The following is a 24,991-nucleotide window of genomic DNA, read 5'->3' as shown; positions in this document are numbered from 1 at the left end:
TTCATAAACAAAATGATTTTTATTTAATAAATTAAAAAAAAAAATGCGTCTGAATTTTTTGTTATCTGTGTAAGATGTCATTTAAAATTTCTATTGTTGTCGTTCTTTAATATAAATTTCTGATTATAGAACAAACTATTTCTGATTATCTATCATTTAATTGTAATTATAGCAAACATATATTAAATGCAATTGAAAAATTGCATTTTGCGTTTTATATGATCAATGTTTAGTTATTAGATTATTTTAAAGTTTAAACCGATCATTCGTTAGGGTCCATAAAATAAATACATAAATATGAAATCGTCATATCGTACGTTGATAGGATATAAATACGACTGAACTACACAAAGTCGAAACAATTTCTATAAAAACCGGTTCTGTTGAGAACTATTAATAATTCAACATCTTACTTCATCTCAACGATGTCGTACAGCTGGTGTTTTACAATAAAATAACTCGGTTTGCACGTAAGGCAATCATATAACCTAATCTTATACAATATGTACAAATTGAACACACATTTTCATACAAAAATGTATGAATGCTAGGGAATTTTGTACTGATCTCTTTAAGTTACGCTATTCTTTTTACTTACACTTACGGCTACGTGGCAAAGTGGGATATGTCCTAAATAAAAAGTTTTTCAAACACGATATGATAATACGTATAAGCATAGATATGTCAATTAATTTAACAAGCTTTATATATATATTTTCGGTATATTAAAGCTGATTCTCTCGACCACCAAGGTCGTAATATTAAACCCCTTTGCAAAATATTGAATGTTTGCAAAAAAACAACGAAATAGTTCTCGATGCGTCAAAAGGAAAGGTGCGTGTCGGTGAATACGTGACATCCATCGACGGATTAAGTGTGAAATTATAGTGAGACAAATTTATCCGAACCCTTATTTAGGGCCTTTTATAAAATGGCATTAGCGTCCGCCTGTGTGTCACAACATTATTGGTGACACGAGGTCGGGCGGTGCCATCAGCTGCTTATACGTTATTTGTTCACACTCTGTATCCAAGGAAGACATTTTCTTACATATGCTATTATAATACTATGGCGTGTAGGGGCTACAAAAACTATCAAAAATTCAGTCTTTCGCTCGGAGGTTGCTGTCACTAGGAGGATTGTGGAGGCACAATTAGAAGCCAGGATCACGAAATAATGCAGTTCTTATCGTGCTGGGCATTTTTTCTTTGTCTTTCTCGCTTCGCACACGCCACAGCGTCGTTTGGTACATACGATATCCTGACTCCTCCATAAGCTCTTCTCGTAGGCAATGTGTAAGATTCCGTCGAAGACGACGACGAGGAACAAGTACTACAGTAGCTACTGGCATCTTCATCTTTAGCCTTTTCTTTCCGAACTGGCTCATCTGGTTCGAAAGCTTCATTGTCATCACCACAAAACCTAACTGTTCTTCCACCTCTTGGTTTTCTTTGAGAGCTCTTCCCGTCTACAAGTGTTAACTCGGGCATAGACGTAGAATGCCCCGGTGTTACTACAGTCTGCGCTTCCACTGGATGTGGAGGTTTCCAATGTGAATCTGGAGAATCTTTCGTTTCCTCAGAAGTTGGTGTAGGTTGTATTTGGTGTTCAGTTATAGATTGTTCTAACCTTAAGTCCGCTAACGCTCTATCTAAGCTAAGGCAAGCGTGTGGTGGTGGCGGTGGGTGAGGTGGTGGCGATTCCGGAGCAAGAGACCCGCTCGGCTCAGAATCTGCATCTATATGAGGCGAAGGCCCTCGTTGGGGAGACCTTGTAGGGGACTTCGGGGAAGGTATTCTTCTCGGTCTCGGTACTCTAGGTGGACGAGGTCCTGGTCCCGATGAATCTGATGGTGTTGGCGGTTCTCCTTTAGAACACGCTATAGAGCAGAAGATGGCACCTTTACGTGGTAAAAATGGCCGGCCTAGTAAACTGGCCCGACACGTGTGGCAAGCGAAGCATCGTTCCGTGGCGTGCCAGTGCTGACCTTCATGGGACATCTGACCCTGGTCGACGCCGATGGGTTCACCGCAGGCATCACAGTATTCCGCGAAGCAATTATCGAAGCACGGCAAGCAATAAGGCCTCGCCTCTCTCATGATGTATCGTTGTCCGCCCAGTTGTCGTGAACATTCAGCGCAAGCGAAATGTTTCATATGCCACGCTCTTCCTTCCGCTTCCGTGCATTCGTCGGCAAGGATAATCTGTGAAAGAAATATTACTATTAATAATGTATTAGTAACGGATTTGTCGTGTGACAGTAGATTTTAATTTGAATAAATATACCCTTAATTATCACCTCAAAAACATTGGGAACTTTTTTACGCAATATTTAGAAACTATTTAATTTTGTCATACACAATTAAGCAACAGATAATGAAAGACGTTAGAGTCAAGTAACAAAAAAGATTGCATAAATTACTAAGATATATCATCATACGATTTAACATGCTCTTTAAATAAAATTAATTATAATTATCACGAAGTCTTACAAATTAGGTCAAAGACCTCCTGAAATTTTATCCGCTAGGTAGTTTATAATATATATTTAAAATATTAAATAAAGGAAACCATTTCGGTAAAATAGGTTTTTTATATTATTGAAGTTGTATCATGATTAACATCATTAACTATCGAAAAATAATACTATTCAGTACTAAAAGCTGTTTAAAATTTCTCAATGAAAAAATATAAACGAACGAAATCATATCTGTCAATTTAAAATTTGTAAATCCAATTAAACACGTTCGACAAAGTTATCTTCTAATTCAAATCTCAGTCGAAGCGGGCGCCACCTCAGCCTAATTAATCCATATTCGTCCCAGCACTGATGCCTTTTAATTAATTACTCGGATAAACAAGTTTAATTGGGCTTTATACGTTATCACAGCGCGGTTCAGTGCTCGACCCCAGGAAAGTGGTCTGACAATGGTGTTCCCACGCCGCGGTTACATTTTGTTCGTTCATTAGTGGACTACATCGTTATTAATATTTTAAAACGGTATCTACGCTGGGCGGTTGGCGACGGACGGCGCTCACTCTCGGCTTTTAGAGTGCAACAGCGATGTGGTGATAGCAAACCGAGATGAATTTGTTAAAATATCGAATAGAAAATATATCTTCATTTCGATTTAAAAAGTTTACACAATAGCGATTACTGATATTTTTCGTGTATGTAATTTTAAAGTACTTATCTTTTAATATTTAAATATTGGTTAATACAAGGCATACAAACTTTTATTTAGTACTCTTCCTGGATGAACGCGATGAATTAGAATAAATGGAAAATGAAATAATGGTAAATATAGAGGAGTGTTTAAGCATGTTATCATATTAGTATCTATCAGTCGACATCTGGGAGTATTTTTTTACATAATCCACAGTGAACAAAGTGAATTTTGCAATATTAAGAATTCCCTAGGTTACACTCAGGTCATCAGGCTCTCACTAGATTCAATTGCCTACCCTGGGAGCCGTCTTATCTACCTCATTATCACGACCTCAGTTACAGTTATTGTCTTTTGTTGAATTTCAACAATTCATTTAACTATACATTTTTAAGCACATGTGGACCAGATAGTCTCGATTTCTTGGCGTTTTATTTGGAGTAAATGGTAATAATTGTTAAAAATTAGTCTATATACACTTATTTAAAATGAAAAGCTAAGTGAAGAGATGATTACACGGCTTTGTGCCGCATCATCTTGGTGAATGCCACTCAGTCATCAATATTTTTTCCACCAAACACATCAATAATTTGGCTAAACAAATCATGGCTGCATTCTGGACTGAAAGTGAGTCAATCAGTAATTACACAGGAGACATATATCTCAGATAATAGATTGAGATAGATTGAGTGTGTAAAGGTAAATACCACCCGGGTGGCATTTGTATGCGAGCCTTCGTCGTTAACTTAAAATAAAATAGTGGCAGATATTTCATAACATTACCACAACAATTGTTTGAAATCCACGATTACGTAACAAAGTACAAGTATCACATTAAACTCTCAACATTAAATATTTTTATACCTCGTGATGCGATTCAGGAATTTCAACTATTCCACAGCTCATGTGAGACGTTATAATTAAAATGAGTGACCTAGTTACGTAATCTATTGTCAAGGATGTTTCCTAAACACGGGCCAGGTGTCACGGTCGCATTACGTAACACACGTGACAGACTTGTGCGTTGGAATTCCTATGAATCACACTTGGACACTTTTGCCACGCGGACGTTAATAGATAGATAAGTATCTATCATATTTATTGTTTTTCCTATTTTCTTATTATTGATAATAATTTCTTTTTGACTTTGATTATTTGTGTGTTATCGCCGACCTTATTTAGACGAATTTTTTACACTTAAAATACGGAAATGTTTAGTAATTTTAATAGATACCAATTGTATAGTATTTAGAATATAATAAAAATTATACCGCGGTCACGTTCAGTGCACGTGTCCTGAGCAACAATTTGCGTCAGAAGTTTTTAACCCCACGTTACACATAGAAACCTCCAAAATAAGCTATATATTTCTAAGACCATAACATATATTGAAGTCAACTTGATCTGGTTAAATTAAATAAACAAAAATATATATTTTGACAAGATTGCGTGAGTTTTTACTGTTAATTTTGTTAAAACAAACATTCTAAACTAGAGTCGGCTAATTGTTTGACGTTTCAAAACTGCTTGTAAGAGCATGATTCGATAAAAAATCTTATATTTAATGTAAATAGCAATTACAACGTAATTATGTATGATTAACTTGACACTGAACTATTTTAACGGTTGTGAGTATTTATAAGCATGTCGAATGGTGGAAGGAGCTTTATTTTTTAATTTAATGACTATTTAATCGTTTTGTGTTTATTGATAAATTTAATTTTCATTTGTTTATAGTATAAGTTAGACAAACTGGTGGGTAGGTCACTGATGCTAAGTGGTCACCACCGCCTATAGATATCTACGCTGGAAGAAATATTAGACTATGAAATATGTCATAACCCTTGTGCCTGTGCACTTTTCAAATAAGAATACAACAACACTGGGTATTACGGGCTTGCATAAAACCATACCACCACCAAGACTTAAGAATATAATACAAAATAATAGTAGCAGATACTTTTCTACTGTTCTAAAGATGGTTGCTGTGGTCCGCGATAGAGCGTTGTTCAGAGTCAAGGTAGGTGTAAACTGTTCCACTAAATATGGGCGAGATGATAATGCACATACCTGCAAATGACAAATCAGGCCATTCGCTCGTCTGCCTTCTAAATAAATACCAATAAAACCATTTAGATGAATAATATACAATAAATAGAAGGAATCGAGTGCATCGCCATTATTGTGGTAAGTTTAAGGGTGACATTACTGACGTTTTAACGAATTATTCATGCAAATATATACCGTATTCACCGTTCACACGAGAACTTTCTGCGAGATATATTTTTACTAAGCATGAGAACCTTAATTGGTGATAGAATATTAGATTACTAAGTAGACCCACGCGCTTATTGTACTGTACTATATATTCTTATCATATAAGCATAATTTATGATAATTAATTTACAAATTTACGTAATTATGTAAAATGATTAAAATTACAATTCATTAATTTTAATACATAGAATACTGTAATAATACTGTAATAATGTCTGCGTCTATGTATTACTCAATCGAGTGATAACGCACGAACTTATGTATATAATCTGTATCAACTTTTTTTAAATCAAAATCATACTTGACAGGAAGTTGATTTACAGTCAAACTACACTACACTACACCGGAAGGTAGGTACGGGACGGCACAGCGGTGGAGCCCATCAGTAAGACATATGTTATTAATTAAATCATTAGCGCAGTAAGCCGATTGTGAATACTATAATATTTATCCTTACTAATATTATGAATTATGAATGCGAAAGTGAGTTTGTTTGTTTGTTACGCTCTCTCGTCTTAATTACTCAACCGGTCATCATGAAATTTTGCATATAAATTAGTCAGGAGTACACAAAAGGATATTTTATTTAACACCTCCCCTCATACGCTAGCGAAGTCGCGGGCAGAAACTATTGTTGAATAAGGAAAGTCTAATTGCATAATCGTGTTTATTACGGTACATATGTATTTTAACAACAGGAAAACTTAATAATATAGGTTTGCACCCAAAACCCATTCTATTATTGTTACAATACAATTCATTGATAAGGTCTAGAGTTGCCATTACTAAATATTGAAAACAATTAAAGAGGCGTAAACCCTAAAAATAATGGGATTCACGTAATATTGTGAGTGAATGACAATTTACGATTGGATAATATTAATTTTATCACTTAATTAACTGTACACCCAACCTAAGTAAGATTCCTAACCAACAACCTAAAATTCGTGGTAAATAAATTTCATTGACAATTTGATACAATGGCGTAGTCTGCAGTGCAGCCGCATTTCCGTCAGATAGCCTTGTTGCCACGTTATGGTATCTTAATGGCATGGGGTACAATGGGAAACAATAATTGACGTACAATTTCATGGTGGAATATAAATAATATAAGTTTTTATCTTCGAGCTCGAAGAATGTTATTGTTAATATATATTAACGATAATACTTGAAGAATGTTATTGTGTATATATATATATGTCAAAGATAATAAATTTAAGCGGGTATATGACGTCACTTATTAGAATAGCAACACCACCAACGTGATGTGTGTCATGTAGGTTGTTAGGTTGTCAGACGTCAAGTGTTGAAAAATATAAGTCGGGTACCTATTTTATTATGTAGCCGACTGATGGAAATATAAAATATAAAGGAGTATGTCAGTAGCGCGTGTGATCATTTTGTCGAGCGACTCCCTTGGTCTCTGAGAGAAAGAGACCAAGAGACAGCGAAAGGATAGCGCCAGCCCCGAACGCACTGCGTGCGCACACTGATGTGTGCGCACTGACTGATTCAATATATATATATATATATATGTATGAAATGTTGTGTTTTGAAAGTATTTTTGGCTTTTCACATTATAAAGTATTACCAAAGGTTGTTCTGCCTATATTCAAAGTCATTGTGATCGGTTCAATGCTATTGAAACGCAGCAGCGCCATCTGGTGGCTAGTAATAACATATTGTATAAAAAGTGTCTATCGAAAAATATATATTTATATGTATGTTATGTGGAAATGCTTTTAGTGGTAATTTATTATTTATATAAAATTCACGCCGACTATACTGACGGTGTGCTGCAGTACCGCTCCCCTTGACATTTCAGTTAAAAAATTAGTGAAAATTTAAAGGTCGGACACTTCCGCAGATTACAACGTGATTTTTTTTATAGAATAGGAAAGTGGACGAGCATATGGGCAACCTGATGGTAAGTGGTCACCAACGCCCTTAGACATTGGCATTCTAAGAAATGTTAACCATCGGTTACATAGCCAAAGCGCCACCAACCTTGGGAACTAAGATTTTATGTCCCTTGTGCCTGTAATTACACTGGCTCACTTACCCTTCAAACCGGAACACAACAATATCAAGTACTGCTGTCTAATAATAATAATAATGTAATCTCTTAAAACAGAAATAATTTTATCAAACTAAGTTTAAAAATATATATTATAATAGATTTATTAAAATCTATTAATCAATTACAATCGAATCGAAGATCGATTGATAATCTCCACTTGACAGACGACGGTTATGGCGGCCACTTTTAATAAATAATAATTAATTCTAGGGTAGTTTTTTAATTATATTATAGTGCACTATTGCAAACGCAAATATATTCTTTATTTCGCTGCTCTTTTAATTAGAGAGGACTACGCTCTCATACGACAAGAGGATAAATCTGGGTCAGCTTTACAAGATTTTCGAAGAAATCTGTTAAGATTTTTTTATAGATAAAAACCAATAACTTTGTGTATTAGATTCCAAGTGGATTTTATGATGATGAAAAAAGAAAATTATAAATTATTAATGATAACAAATCTCGCTCATTTTATATTCAGAGAATCGAACAAACTCCATATAGTCATGATTTGTACTGCATTAAAAAAAAATTAATATATTTATGGGTTTTCCCTTTGAAGGGCCATGTGAGGCAGTGTCACATGCACAAGGGACATAACATCCTAGTTCCCAAGGTTGTTAGCGGATTGGCAATGTAAGGAATGTTTAATATTACTTACAGTGCCAATGTCTATGGACGAACCACTTACCATGAGGTAGCAAATTGGTCCGTCTGCATATCTACTTAATATAAAAAAAAACTAGCCATACAGTAGCAAAGGTTTATGGCTACAGCTCCGCTCCTTAAGGTCGTCGCGTGAAGTTACAAAGCTTATAATCTTTATCAATAACCACAAGTAATCTATAACCTGAAATAATCACATTTAACCATAGAGACTTGGAGAGTTTTTTCAGCTTGATAATATAAATGATTAAATAAATAGGTAGATTGATATGTCAGTCAATAAAGTCACGAGAAGCTCGCGTGCTGTACGATTATAAGGCGAGCGAGCTATCGCACGTCGACACGCGAGGACGGGCGGGTCCGCACGGTAATCTGTCACGGCTGGAAAAATATTCATAATATATCGTAAAAATTAAACATGAGAATCGTTCGGGTAAAGGATTAAACTTTATAAGTAATATTATTGTTATTTTAATCTATACTATTTCGTAAAACAATGTTTGTTTCTTTGTTAAAGCTTTAGCTAATTTTATAAAGTAATAGGCGATTTTGAGAAGCCCCTGGTTTATAATTAATAAATCTACATTTTTTTTAATCGTTTTAAATATTTCTTAGTCATATCAAAGTTTTTTTAATTCTTGATATGATATTATATATAAGTAAATAAATAATATTACATAGTGGTTATATGTATTATTTATAAAAGTAATTTGCACAAGCTTTGAATCATCTTATTGAAAGTCGTACATGATAGTTATTTTTTTAATTTAATACGTTACAATGTCGTTATTTGCTTTTTATGCATTTAAGTAAAATTCTTAGAAATGAAGAAATGATATATTACACTATAAATAAACATTGTGCAATCGCTTAATAAAATATAGTTATAGTTAGAGTTCCAATTTGTTTCATTTTTATAATTAAATATGGCATTATAATAATAATAATAATGGCATTGTATGTAAATAGTGAAATTATATTCAAATAACACCTGAAGTACTTGCAATTGGACTAATCTACAACTAGTTCATCATAATTATTGAAAACTATAAAAGTTCATAAAAATATAGTAATTATTCCACGTTAATCCACCGACTGCCAATCAAAATTAATAATCTTGTGCGTGGGGTCAAATCTAGGGTGTTTAATTTAGGCTAGCCGTTCTAATAGCGGGGTAATGTTTTATGATTGAAATATCGCCCGCGTTTCGATTTTTTACAAACAAAGTGTCAGTATATTTTAAGTGACTATTCATTAAAATTTCTCAGGAAAATTAGTATATTTTAATTAATTTATTAAACAATAGAAGTGGAATATACATACATACAGTTGTTAATCTAGATTTAACAAAAAAGTCATGAATTCCGTGACGTGGATTTGTTAGGAAGCTGACAATTGCATTACTTCGAGATTAAATAAACGATTCAAAGAATATAATGTAAATCTCAATCCTTAGGCTGCTTTTTAACAATTTTATTAGCTTTCACTAGGTTTGAATGAATGTTGTTGTTAACGTTCCAAATATACAGATAGAAGCATTGAAACTGTTCACATATTTCTTAGTCTAATTTATTGAAATGTCTGGGTAGGTACCACCCACTCATCAGATATTCTACCGCAAAACAGCAATACTTGATATTGTTGTGTTCCGGTTTGAAGGGTGAGTGAGCCAGTGTAATTACAGGCACAAGGGACATAAAATCTTAGTAATCCCAAGGTTGGTGGCGAATTGGCTATAAGCGATGGTTGACATTTCTTACAATGCCAATGTCTAAGGGCGTTTGGTGACCACTTACCATCAGGTGGCCCATATGCTCGTCCACCTTCCTATTCTATAAAAAAAAAGTAAGATACTAAGATTTAGGATAGTAATATCGTATATATTGATTTTATGTTTCTGTTTCTTTCTAAATGTGATGTTATGACCCATTATTAGTGGAATATTTAACGTTTTTTTAATGTATTATTTTTAATGTAAATTTATTGTATCTGCTGTAAGTTGTCTTAAATAAATAAATAATATATTTTTTATGTATTATATAATTATACTGTAATTAATTATTGTAAGCATTATCATCGCAGTAATTAGTAAGATTATGATAGAATGAGAAGACTTTAAACTGTTTTTCTAAAGAATACATTTAAATATATATATATACCTAAGTATAAAATAGATATTACGTCCGCTTTGCAATACAAATTATATTTCCTACGGTGTTGATTTTTTATCACAATTTAGGTTACCAGCAGCATTATCCCGTTGATTTGCAATTGCCGTCCTCTGGAAGAAAAATAAAATAAGGAGGTACCGCTGGTGACATAGAGCTGATTATATTTATATATTTCCTGAGACGGGATGTATATGTAATTTGGCTTACTCATCCTTCGAACCGGAATACAACAATGCGAAATATTGATGGTTGGCGGTACAATTAATGGTGAGTGGTGGATGAGTCGGTACCCACACAGGCGGGCCCGCACAAAGCCTTCCGGCCTTGCTGTTTCCTATCTATCACCGTAAATAAGAATATTATAACGGTAGCAGACAAAACTGGTATTCAGATCGATTTTAATTAAGTTATTGTTCCGTAACTTGACACGTTTATATGCCTAATAAATAGTACTAAGTTTGCACATACTATTTAACCTAGTTAATTTTTTGAGACATCTTAACCGAAGAGTGGGTACAAGCCCGGGCAAAGGCTACTGAGTTTGTACGTTACAATAGTTCAGCTCGCGCGCGGCAGGTAATGAAAACGTCGCGCCCAGTAGTGGATTTGTTACTTTAATAAACATTAATACAATATTTACAATATGTGTTGCTAGAATCAAAAACTATTATAAAATCCATCGTTCATGTGATTTTTTTCATAATTTTTTTTCTTAAAAACTTAATTTTTTACGTAAAAATGAACGGTTTATGTTTAAAGGTAAGTAATAATTTCGAATTACACAATTATTTCACGCTGATTTTATAAATAATATATCAAACTAAAATCAATCAACTTACAACGGTAAGCACCGCGCGTTAGAAATTTACGAGGGTTGTTTTTGAATGATTAATAAGTGTGTTTCAGTGTCGGAATAAGTTATTGTAACTGTAATAGGCTGCAGATGTAATTGTTGTTAAAGTATGCTTATTAGTATGCTAGTATGCTTATGAGTATTCTACGTGGATTTTACAGTTTACAATAGAAACTATGATTCAAAAGTGCTCGTGAAAGCCGATTGAATGAAGTAAATTTTTACTTTGACTTTTAATAAAACTCAATCATAGTATCTATAAACAAGATTTTTAACTTTCATGTCAAATTGAAATGTATTTAGTTTAATATAAAAGTACTAATATGACTCTCCAAGTTATATTCGTGATTTAATTTTGTTAAATGACTGCCTCGCATGTACTTGTTTGTATATCATTAATAATTGTTAAGTTAAAATAATTTTCCTTCCGGGAAACTTGTCGCTCGTTAAAAGTGTTAAAAACCGTGACATGTGATACAAGACATTGCATAATTACATGCTATCATTTAAATGGCAATTTGCATTATTATTTGTACCTGGAACACAAAACAGGACTTGATTAAATTAAAAAATATATATATTTCACATGGCAAATTGGCGATGAGAAATCTATATTAAAATATCACAGACTCTGTTGCGTTTGTCAATAGATTCGAAGCTTATTTAAAAGTTAATTTCATATTATATAATCAATATAATTCATAATTTAAATTATGACAATTAGTATATATATATATATACTTTTTCTTGTATTTGTATCTTTATAGTCGTATTGTTCATAGCTGTTGTGTATTTTATCTTAATTTGTTTAATGTTATTTTAAAGTGCCTGCTTGTTTAGTATCAGGCACCACCACAATGTACGTTTCATGATTGAAAATTTAATAGAGATATGACGTTCATTTGCAAAAATAGTAACTATTGTTAGTGTTCTTCTAGATATAACTTAATTAACTATATCTACATCCGAACTGGTGATATAATATGTACACATTTATTTATACATTTCTAATTGTAAGTATTGTAGAGTAAATTTTGTTCATATATTAAGAGTTATATTTTATTATTTATGATTTAGTTGTCCAAAACAAAAAAAATGCCTTTGTAAAGCATATTGTATTTTAAATATTCTCATTAGAATATCAAATTTTTAATTAAATTTTACACCTTATTTTACGAAAAACATGTTCATGATAAGGAATTATAAAATTTAACAAAATTAATAGTCAAAATTAACTCATACCGATAAGGTTCATAAGTACTAAAGTTAGTGTTTAAATTCTGGTTTCATTAAAAAAACCAGCAATTTTATAGCTGCTACTTCGAAATTAGGTGCCATCAATTACGGCGCTGCCAAATTTATGTCTAGAAAGGCTTTTTGAAAGGGGGTTAACCCCTTTCGGCCTAAATCCTTATCGTTTCCGGTGGGGGGCTGTTTCCTCCCCGTGGCCACTTACCAAGACCCTTTTGAGACCAATTTGATAAGCCAGTTTGATTTATTGGCTCGCAACTGTTGGGGTTAACGAACTTTTCCATTAAATTTTGTTAAAGAAGTTCACGAAATAAAAATTTCAGTAATGCAAACGTGAGCCATGGCGAAATATTACTATGTAGTTGTTTATATGTTACATCATAACTACAATCGCACTGTATGTAACACAGCAAACTATTATTAGAATGTAAAATTAAATTGAACAATAAAACAAACAAATTACTTTTATCAGAAACAAAATTTAAAGCCGAAATTATTTTATAGAACAATTATCGATTTGAAGTTAGAGTTATTTTATAAGAATCATAAAAATCACAATTATATAAATACTGCAGCACATATATGACAATTGAATCAAATGTTATTCATGCTGTTTATTATTTGTAAGCGCTGCGCTGAAGCGATTAACGCTTAACAAGATCAAATGATAGGATAATGTTCTTTATACACGTGTCCTTCATGTCGAGAATGGTTATCAAGGAGCGTTTGCATGCATTGTATTCTAAAGGGTGTAATTGTCGATCGTCCGATATCCGGCAGCGGAACTGCGATATCATCACGGAACCCTCGGGTTGGGGGTCCGTAGGCGTTGTACGACTAGCTAGTTTGCATCGATATTAAACAAATTGATGTATATACGCGTTACATTATTTTTTTAAAATTGTATACTAATAAATGAGGAGCCGTTTTTGTAATGCTTAAATGAAAAATCTTGTATACATAACACTTATACGAGAAGATGCAGCGCGTTTCGAAAATGGTTGGAGGATATAATATTATGAAAGTAGCGACACTCCGCTGTTTCACCGGCTTTAAATTTAGGCTATTGACGTGACAAGCGTGAATTACATGTATTTTAATTAATACATAATATACCAGATTATTTTAAATTTATTTTAAATCTGAAGAAAAACTTAAAATGAATGATGACGAATCGATACATCATTGTCGTCATGGTCATCGTCTAGTAAGAAGCATCTATTTAAAAGGCGGGACTCTGTTTGCTGTTCTTCCACATATAGCAATAATTAGTTAAATGAATTTGAAAGTGAAGCTTACCTCATCACAAGCAGAACATCGCGGTTTCAAGGTCTCAGCGTGATGTCGTCCACAATAGAGGCGACCTTCTTTCCAGAAGTAGACCAGGTCTACGAGAAGTTCCTGACAGGTGCTGCAAGCGAAGCATGCTGGGTGCCACCTCGCGGACGGGCCAGCTCTCGCCGCCGACACACACATGTCTCCCGTAGACATAGTCTCTTCACACTGTTGGAGAAAAACACATTAATAAAGTAAATTAAATGCTATTTATGTGTACATGTATTTACAATTTATTTTTAATATTATATTCGACTAAAATTTTATATATTGAGAATGAAGTTTGTCTATTGTCATGATAATCAGTTAAAATGTATATTGTGTTCGATAACACATAAGTATGTAAATATTATTTGTAGGTATGTATATAATATACTAGTAGAATATTATACTGAGAATAGTGGAGCACTTACTAGAGCGTAGTTGTGCTATCAGGATAGCATCGTTAACAATGACCGGCCTCGCTCCTAATCCGGCGACCAGCGACAAAAATCGACATCGCCATTTTTTTATATAATCTATATACATAACAGCAGCCGCAATTTAAGTTGGCCAGCCTAAAGCCTACAAAGCGTTTGCGTTTTATATAGACACTAAATAAATTGAATTTAAAAACAATAATTTATTTCATTCACGCGCTAATATGAATAACACTTAGATATGTGTGTTTATATGATATTGTCACTAAGAGGCTTAGTTACCGCCCGAACTCCTTTGGATATTTAAACTATTGCCCAATTTTTAATATACTTTATTTATTTTTTTACTTTTATACTGTAAGCTATCCGCTTCATACGGGTGGATGATGGATTTGCGTAAAATCCATTCTAATAAATAATGAATAAATGTTTTAAGGCAGGATATAATATAGTACAGGCATGTGTGCTTAGAGGCTGGTAAAAACTATTCAACGAAATTGGACTCTTTGATGTATGTTTGTAACTGACTTCTTACACCCAAAATAAGAACATCACATATGCGTCGATTATTGTGTCAATATTTTTTATGATGACTGCAAAGCCTGGTGACTGTCTTCATATTTGATTCTTTCATTCACTGCTTTTGATATTATTGAAAGAAAAACAGTCGTCATACGGCATGCAGTGATGAAGTTCTATGGGACGATACAAGAGCATTGCTTCTGATCATTTAGAAATACCAAACGTCTCGTACTAGTTCTTGCTTGTGATATAATTGAAACGGAGAACTAGTTTATTGAATTCTTGTATCACATTACTTACTGGCCGATGTACCGCGACAATTGTGGACGTTGGATGCGAAGGTACTGTTATCCCCAGGACTACTATTTTACCAGTTTTTTTTTTATATCGATTTTCTGAAGATCCAGTGCCCCGCAGCAGTAAATTTATTGGATTGTTACTAATGTTTGTGACAAGTAACGTTATAAGTAACTTTATTAAAATTTATAAGTCAAATAAGTAAGAAAAGATGCCCAAAGGCGGTGTTATCTCTAAGAAAACGAATTCATCTTCGATTTCTTTATGTTTACGCGTATTGTGTTCATGACACAAAGACATAAAAATGTAAACAGATATGTTTTCATTTTGTATTAGCAGACAGGCAAATGAGCAAATAACAAACCTGATGGTAACACTTCTAACAGGTCCACCCGTAAACAGTGGACGTGTTTAGTGTAAATCATTCGTGGCACCGTCAAGGCGCCGCCAATTATAGATTTTATAATATTATGTCGCTTGTTCCTGTAATAAGCTGACTTACCCTTCAAACCGGAAGACAGCAATATAATGTTATGATGAAGACTTCGTTACAATTTCACATTGATTCGTATAAATAATCGGTAATTTTAAGAATTTTATTAAATATGCAGAAAAAAAAATCGGTGAAGTTCTTAAAGCAATGACAACAAGAATTTCCGATAAATATTATCGACAAATACGATAGATAAGCAGTACTGAGAATTCGGGATCTATTTGTCGACCTGCCTCTGCCTCGTCGATGAGCACGTAGCGGATCGGTTTTTTTTATTGTTATAATTTGCGAGGCGGACACGTAGCTTCGGGGACGAGTTATTGTGTGCCGTGTTCGTGATGTGGGGTACGATTCAAACCTTGGCTTTTAGTTTCAATTTAAATATTCAATCAATACCATCGCTTCTAGATTCGTTATGTATGTGGTGAAAAACACTCAAAATCGAAGCTGTCGTTTAAGAGGTTAACTAATTGATATACTTTTCTTAATGTGTTATGTACCTCCATATATTTTAGCGTAAGGGCGAAGTGAGACGTCTAATCTTCTTGCATTGAGTCCTAAAGCTAACTCACCATACCCTTATATTAATGTGTTGATACCGAGGCTTCTACTCCATTATATCTAACTATATTACTCCATTATACCTAAAGGTTAAAATTGTCCTATGCCATCCTCTGCGGGCCAGTTTGGTTGTTTATTTGTGCGTTTAAGATATGGGATTAATGAAGACAGAAGGCTGTGCAAGTTGCTCTCTATTGAATTAATCGGAATTCAGTCTTTGATTAAACAAATAATTAAATTTTATATGATTATAAAAAATTGTTTTTTTAAATAACAAATCTACTTGAAATTTATTTATTTTTATGTATATGTATATTTTAAATACTGAAAAAATTAAAACAGTTTTTGCAAAAAAGTTACGAGTTTGAGTATTTGTTAATTAGCTCCATCTCAAAGTATTGAAAAAGAAATTGGAGAATTTAAAATAAAAAAATAGGCCTCGGTTTTGGAAAATTGGATCGACTCCAAGTAATGTTGTATATTTATGTTATTGCGTTATTGCGTTAGGTATTAACATATATTCAGATATATTTGTAATTGAGGAGGGTTCGCGTTTTCCTTTGAATTGTCGGATGAATCCTTACCGTAACAGCCTGTAAATGTCCCACTGCTGGGCTAAAGCCCTTCTCTCCCTTTTTGAGGAGAAGGTTTGGAACTGATTCCACCACGCTGCTCCCATGCGGGCTGGTTGATGAATCCTTACTAATATTATAAATGCGAAAGTGAGTTTATTTGTTTCGCTTTCACGTATCAAATACTTAACCGATCATTATGAAATTCTGCATAAACATTATCAAGGGTACAGAGTAGTACTAATTGTACCCAACACACCTTCCCCCTCTAATAATAATATAAGTTTATTGGCATAAGTTTATTTCAGACGTCGACATATAAGACAATTATATGAGATTGCTATCCGACCCTATAATTAAGCTTACAAAGCCTGTCTGGCTGTTTATCTTGAGATAATATATCTTTAGAACTTATACGAAAGTGTTTACATTCTGATACACGCCTCGACAAGCACGTAATAGTCGTTGGTGTTCTACCTGAACTCTCTCCGCCCATGACGACTTGCCGTCCCATCGGACTATTAGAGAGTGCATATGTTTTTATATACTCGATCACTACAATATCTGTGCAGTTGAGTATTCTCAATCGGTAATGGCTGCCATGGTATCGGACAGAAAGAGATTTCGAATTGAAATCTACAAAGGTCAAGGGCTCCGTGTCCCTGAGAAAAACCAGCAGGGTCGTGAATATTAGAATAGTTCCTAGAACTTATTTGTAATCAGTCAATTATGAAATAAGGAAAATTGCTGTATCGACCACACAGTCGCATAATTAACTTTTGATTGGCTACAACATCGAGTTATGGTTTTCATGATAAATAATTCACAAACAAGTGTATTAGTTCAACTATTGCTGAACTGTTTTACCTATTTCAAAAGTAGATGATTTTGTATTTTATTTGAGAAAAAGCAACTACTGAGTTTCTAGCCGATTCTTCTCGGTATTATATACATAATAATTTACCTGTCTTTTTGAAAAAAGTTGGTTGTAGGGCTTTGTGTTGAGTACCACCTACTTATAACATATTCTACCACCAAGCAGCAATACTTGGTATTGTTGTGCTTCAATTTGAAGGGTGTACCGTTCAAACGAACAAGGGACATTACATTTTAGCTTCCAAGATTGCTCGCGCATTTGGATGTAAGGAATTGTTAATATTTCTTACAGCGGCAAAGTCTACGGGCCAGTCTTTTTTTTTATATGCGCCGGGATGGCAAATGACTCTACTCCACCTGATGGTAAGTGGTAGTAGAGTCCAAACGCGACGACGTCCAGTACAGTCGGGAAGAATGTTCTGTACTAGCCGTCCCCGCCTTGCCGGCCCGCAAGATGCCTCTTCACGCCTCGTTTGAAGGAACCAGGGTTGTAAGAGGAGGGGAACACGTGACGTGACGTAAGGAATTCCATTTTTTGGTAGTGCGACAAAGAAAGGAGTCGTTAAAACTATACGTAATTCATCGTAAGAACAAACTCTAAACTCACAGCCGATTACGGTCGATAGGCATAAGACGTATATTTATACATTTTTAATTTTTTTTAATTTTTCTAATCAGCTTAATTGTAATAATATTTAGTTAGATTGTCATATAGTCGTATTGAGCATAAACACGTAAGTTACTTACGAGTAAACGTAAAGTTAGATATAAATATATCAAGGCTTTCACATTCTTCCATAAAGAGAATCATGAAAATTTAAGAAATGAAGAATTTCAAAATTGCTGTGATAACTAATACTTCCTAGGCCGTGTACAACCGCTCCTTAATAAGGCATAAATCTCTAAGCGATTCCGGGAAATAGAGTCGTCAAACCATCATGATATCCGATAGGAAACCGTGAATCTTATTAATATTGCTAAACGCTGTGTTTGCGATTCCCAGCACGGTTACTATGGATTTATTCAAGCCAGTACTTCCACATTGCTCGTCTGGCCGCGCAGACTCGTGTGACTCAGACCTCATGGAACAAGATACAGTCTGCTAGCGATCCAATGTAAGATCCTTTAACAAAACTATAAGTGTGTCATATATTATTTTACGCTTTACAGTTAACTATTATTATTAAGGCAATTAAATATTATAAATTAAAAAATATGCTACAATTATTTAAGTAAATTAATTAGTATGCTTCGGGTTTAATTAAACAGTGATTGGTGTCAATGGCTCATTATTGACCTCATTACTGACATATTATTATTGAAATTTGAATTTCAATAATAATATTATTTATTATGGTTTTATTTATTTTCTTGTTCCGTAAAACTCCATCGTTTGTATTTAACACCAACCAACATACGAGTTTGTACGTTATTGTTGAAGGTAGACCTATAGATTTTAATCAGACATCTCAGGTTCATTCTTGAGCGTTGCTTTTCAATTTATCGTCATTATATTTTTATTCTCCCGTCTTTATTTCTTTTCATACCGTTTAGTACATTTACGCTATATGTATTTCTTGTAAAAATAAATATGTATAAATAATAGCCAGTTAATATAGAATTGCCGAACAAGCCTCGTCTCTTCTTTAGAAGGTTTGGTCATGCTTACTTCAATGCTGTTTGGTGACACAATCAGGTTTCCTCGTGACGTTCTCCTTCACCGCTGAACTTGACATGAATTATAATTGAGAATTCATTTGGGTAAATTGCACATGTATCCAGGTGGTGGTTTCCCGAATTTGAACACGTAATATTCGGTTTAGATTCATGTGTAAAACATCGTACTTTGTAAGGTCTACTATTGTTTTGAACCTAGGTAAATAAAAATAGTTTCGCCAGTGGAGGTGTACAAGAGTAATTTTGGCAATCGAATTGACTTCACAAAGGTAGAACTAAAAAAAATCAGAACTGTCAAACATTGTTCCTCTTTTTCAGTCAATCAAAAACGTAGCTTTGACAGTCATCGATTCTAAGCAGTAAATAAATAATAAATATATGAGTAAGAAATGAGTCGAGAAATGATCGTCATTGAATGACATTCAACTCAATGAGTTCGGTTCATCGTAAATGAGATACGAGTACAATGAAATTCTTTTACTTATCAATTTTAGTCATCCCGTGTTACACCGGCCAGTGGCTGACTAACACAGGTTGTTTGACTTTCACTGGCATTGTGAGGTACGTGACGACCGCGCCGGGATCAGCTGAGCGGAAACGGACGTGACGTCAGGGGATGTTATCGTAGGTTGCTGAACTATTTCGATTCATACGACGCTGGTGTTTTAATCATCGACGTAGGTTTAATAAGAGGCTTTTTTATTATTGTCCGGTCGTTACTTCGTTTACAAAGGATGTGTATGACGAGTGGAGAGCGAAAAGAGGTTAAGTTTAACATTCATAGTTAATGGTACAATGAAAATATACTTTATACAAATATAGTTACACAGGCGCTTTTGAATCGACTTGAGATTATATGTATTATAAATATCTTCAGTGTGTTGAGATGGACGAGAAAGAACAATAATCGAATGCCCTCGTACATTTATTTCGAGGAACCGGTTGCGACTTCGGTCTCATGTACTTTGAGTTTTAAGATTATTTTCATTTGTAATAACACATCCAAGGTAACTATTTTATGTCGACGTCGAATTTCAGACATAAAAGCGTCGTGTTCTCTGCACTAATATATATAATACAATAAATTGTGAAATACTAAACCTCACAATTATATTTATTTGCAAAGCTATTGATAATATATGTGCAATTTATATAATTAATTTATACTATTATATACAGACATACGCTGTTGTTGTCATCAGAAGTTTGGTAGAATATACATAATCTTTGGACACTTCTCGTATTATTTATTCTACCAAGGTCGTAAAGACCTTACAAAAGTTTTTGTTCGTTCTATCTTTTCTGCCATTTTTTGTTAAAACAAATACAACTGTATCATTATTTAAGATATTTAACGGTATTTAAATAGAAATAAACAATTATAGACCACACTTGAGATATGAAAAATCACCTATCAGATTTGATGGTAAAAAAACACATCTCGAGTGAAATTGGATTGTCGGCGCTAATCTGTCGAAAACTGCGGCAAGTCAAACACGGATAGCTCCGAACACGCCCCTCGAAATGACTCCAACTTGAAAAGGGCCGACGTAACTACCGCTGACGTCGAATTAGTACATATCGCAAAATGTGCCCTAAATTATAAAAGATTTGGTTATGATTATTATAAAGGAGGCAACAAAAACATTTAGTGTGACGATGGCGGCTTTCAACAAACAGATCGGTGTTGTAATGACAGGGAACGATTTATATGATTCTTTGTTAATTTTAGCGCAAATATTGAAGTTCCTTAATAGCGGGACCACCTACCTGGTGCTAGTCAGATTTAGAATTTAATTGACGTATCTCGTGAAGGATCTTCTTAACAAGGCTATAGACACGATAAAGCTCTTTCATTTCGTGATAAGTTCGTTACTGAGTCGTAGATTCAAGCGAAGCTACTTTAATGTTAAATACAAGTATAAAATACTTCCCTTGACGACCGATCGAAGATCAGCATATGTCAAAAGATATGTGAAGAAATTTTTTATACATTAGAAATTATTATGAAAATAATTAACCTTTACGTTTTATAATAAAGGGTAAAATTTTTGGGGAAGTTATAATGTTTGATAGTACGCATTAAGAAAAAAGAAATATTTGAAAATTAAGCATTAATGATACTGATAACCAGCAAGTAAAAAAATGTGCAATGATTATTAAAATGTCAATGTATAAGAAACAAATTGTTTGGATTATATATAATCTTTAATTAACTTTTATCACGAAAAATTTTATGTCGCGCTTATTTCTTGTTTTTATATTTAAATAATCTTTGATGAGGAATCGAGGTCCAACAACGTAAATGTTCCCACACCAGCACAAAGTGTACCTCACGCTGTCGCCACTACTTGTATTATTTTTTACATCATACTAAGATACCTGCTGCGCACCGGAATTTGAACCATAGAGTAATCCAATGAAGATGGAACGGTCTATCCATTACTTCTACGATACAATCCATTGTCAATAGCCGTGGCACAAAACGGGTAATGGATAGCTATGTATGTATTACGATGGTTGGAATGCCGTCACAGTGACGATCAGGTGAGATGAGGCGGATCGGAACGTGATCACGTATCTCTTATTTTAGGGAAGCGTTAGCGAAACGACAATTGAAGATTGATAAACGACTGACAAATATGGGACGTTTCCCGCCAGGCTTCTATTATGTTCAAATGTTTACTTTAAATTGTATTTCTGAATACTTATAGTTGAAAAATTCAATGGGGAATTGATATTTGTTTAACGGAATTACTTTTTGAATATAGTTTTTGCTTGTTCGTACATTTTTGTATACGATCCAAATACAACTCTTACATTAAAGTAGCTTATATCGGTATCGGAAGAGCCAGTAAGAAGCTCCGTGGTATTTTTTTATATTGATCATATAATATTAATCATCAAATAAAATTTAAGGTAAATAAACATTATGGAAATCAACGAATACTGGCTCCAAAATGTTTTATCATTTATGAATATAATCTAAGTTATATCTATGGAACAGGAGCTTAATCCTAATCCTAATCCTAATAAATGTAAAACAACCTGTGGACTTTAATACAGAATACACCGAGCCTTAAGAAGGATGTATTTACTTAGTATAACTAGATTGTGTTTACTTCTTAAATCGGAAAAGTAATCAATTATTAAGTAATTTATATAACGTAATAAGTTAGGCAACGATAAAGTTTTTATACAATTTAATACGTATATAGTTTAAGTAATACAACATAATATGTAAAATTGATGGTAGGGCTTTGTGCAAGCACGTCTGGGTAGGTACCACCCACTCATCAGTTATTCTACCGCAAAACAGCAGTACTTGATATTGTGTATTCCGGTTTGAAGGGTGAGTGAGCCAGTGTAATTACAGGAACAATAAATCTTAGTTCCCAAGGTTGGTGGCGCATTGGCTACGTAAGCGATGGTTGACATTTCTTACAATGCCAATGTCTAAGGGCGTTTGGTGACCACTTACCATCAGGTGACCCATATGCTCGTCCACCTTCCTATTCTATATAAAAAAAATCTAAATATATTTGAATGTTACCGAACATTTTGTTACAGTACAATACATTGTCATCATATTTAACTAACTCGTTAAGTATGTGTCGGACGGTTTAATTAGATGAATAATTTAAATTTTCCTTTGATAATTATAATTATATATTTTATATTTTTTGTCGTTTCTATTTTTTAATATAATATTTCAATTGTTATAATTTTATTCTGCGTTGAATTATTATAATTTACACTAAATTTTTACTCGAGACTGTTCAACTTTACATGGTAAACGCACTCTTTACTTTAATATATGTATCTTGTATGTTAATTTTGTAGTTTTATTATGATGTACATATATAATATCATATATGACATATCGTGGCAAAAAATATATTCTGACTTCATATATCAATGTGCAACTAAAACTATTACACATAAATAGAATTAAAATTTGATTTAAAAGAGCTTTGCAGTGTAATATATTGGTCGATTGTATACAATTTTGCGCTAGTTCGATTTTAAGAGGGGGGCTGTATTTTAAGTGGGGGCGCTGTAAAGCCTTATTGCTTAAATTTTTCAAACTGACCCATAAATAAGCCCGATAAATATGGTTATATATGTATGTTATTAGTAATAGACGAAGCCACAGCAAAGATACCACAGGTGAAGTCAGGTTTAGTAAATTAGTTGTATTTACTTTAGCACAGGTACTTTGACTATGGTTTGTGTTTCGTTTGTACCTTAGCGTGCAACGATAAATAATTTAATTTAAATGTATTATGTTGGTACATTTACGAACTGATTACGACATCATTATATATTCGTATTCTGAACGTTTTAAGATTTTAGACGCTGAATTTTATGTACTAGACACAATGTTCACAGCAGCAACGGTAAATTTTTCACAATTAAATTTCCCATACGGAATTTCTCATATATTTATACAAAGGAGATATTATTATAAAACATATAACAAAATTCGTGCGAGAATTAATCAATTGTACTTGAAATTAATAATTTTAAATATACTTTTTTATTTATTATTGTTGACTTGGAAACATAAACGAGATTATTTAAAAATGTAAGAACATTAATAGTTTAATTGTTGAACTCTCTAGATGCTCAAAATTGAATTAAATGGCACCTTCCCCATTATTCGAAATAAATAATTTAAAATAATATAATTCGTATGAGAATTAAGATAAAGAACACAAATAATTGTTATTTTTTTCTGTTGAAGAGCTGTCAATCAATTATTGCCAATTGTGAGCTAAATTCTAAAATTAAATTTTACGTGACCATTTATAAAAATTGCGTTTGTCTTTTTCGTCGAGTCTGTAATCGTCATTTTTCCAATGGGCTATTCGTTCCCGTTTGGTTAGAATACTTTCATGATAAAATGACTTGTAGGATTATGTTATTGAAACACTAATTATGTGTGTCGCCCTTGATTCGCCTGTTCCCAATACAATGTTTACATTCTGATGTCAATGATCGAGTATTTTTGTCTCAGCAAATATTCGGATTGGACGGGAAGTGTTTGGCGAGACGAGACATTACAATTATTTTTATTTCAATTGACTTTAGATCAGAGTGAATCAGGCTAATGTATTTTCTTTTTGTGTAGTAACAATCTGTGTAATGCACTGTCAATATATTTATGCTAATAATACAAAGAGAGAGCGTGGTTTTGTGAGTTTGAGTTTGTTTAGAACTACGGCAGCTATTTGAAAACATATTTCAAGAATTAAAAGATACATTTTATTTTATTACATTATTCCCGGTAGACATAGGCTGTATGTTATATGTAAATAATCTTTATTAATGATGATATTCGTTGACTAAGTTCTACGAAAATAATGGATAGTCGAATTGTTCTTTATAAAAAGTCTTAAAAAAATCCGCGAGAGGCTTATATCTTTTATAGATTACTGTAACCATAATTTTAATGAAAACAATATCAACAACTGAAACTGTCTGATTTTCCGCGCTAGTAAAATTCCATCAATACAAAGTATGACGTAAATTAAGACCAAAAGCACGCGCCACATTAAACAGAAAAAACATAGAAAACCCTTCTGATAATTTCTTATTGTTTTACTTAATTGCGTTTATATAAAACTATAATACTATACTCGTAAAATATACGATGCCAATGGAAATAAAGGGAGAGTCAAAAAAATCAAAGCCGGGGGTCGCGTGTGAACCGAGCGCCATGAAATCGTGGCTCAACACTTTAAAAAAAAAACATTTGACCACTCTTCTTT

General features: G+C 33.4%; 1 protein-coding gene across 1 annotated transcript in view; it reads right to left on the bottom strand.

Moving 5' to 3' along the window:
• Window positions 1–210: 210 nt before the first annotated feature.
• LOC126774949 (protein prickle-like) overlaps window positions 211–24,991 on the bottom strand; it is a 141,926-nt gene continuing 117,145 nt past the window's right edge. Inside the window, exons 5-6 of the mRNA XM_050496624.1 lie at window positions 13,765–13,968; window positions 211–2,204 (exon numbers count right to left, since the gene is read on the bottom strand). Of these exons, the coding sequence (XP_050352581.1) occupies window positions 1,167–2,204; window positions 13,765–13,968 (1,242 nt within the window). The 3' untranslated portion in view covers window positions 211–1,166. The remainder of the gene's footprint in view (window positions 2,205–13,764; window positions 13,969–24,991) is intronic.

Source organism: Nymphalis io, chromosome 17 (assembly GCF_905147045.1).
Source record: "Nymphalis io chromosome 17, ilAglIoxx1.1, whole genome shotgun sequence".
NCBI lineage: Eukaryota > Metazoa > Arthropoda > Insecta > Lepidoptera > Nymphalidae > Nymphalis > Nymphalis io.
The sequence above is the reverse complement of the archived record's forward strand: the minus strand, read 5'-3'. Positions and strand labels throughout refer to the sequence as shown.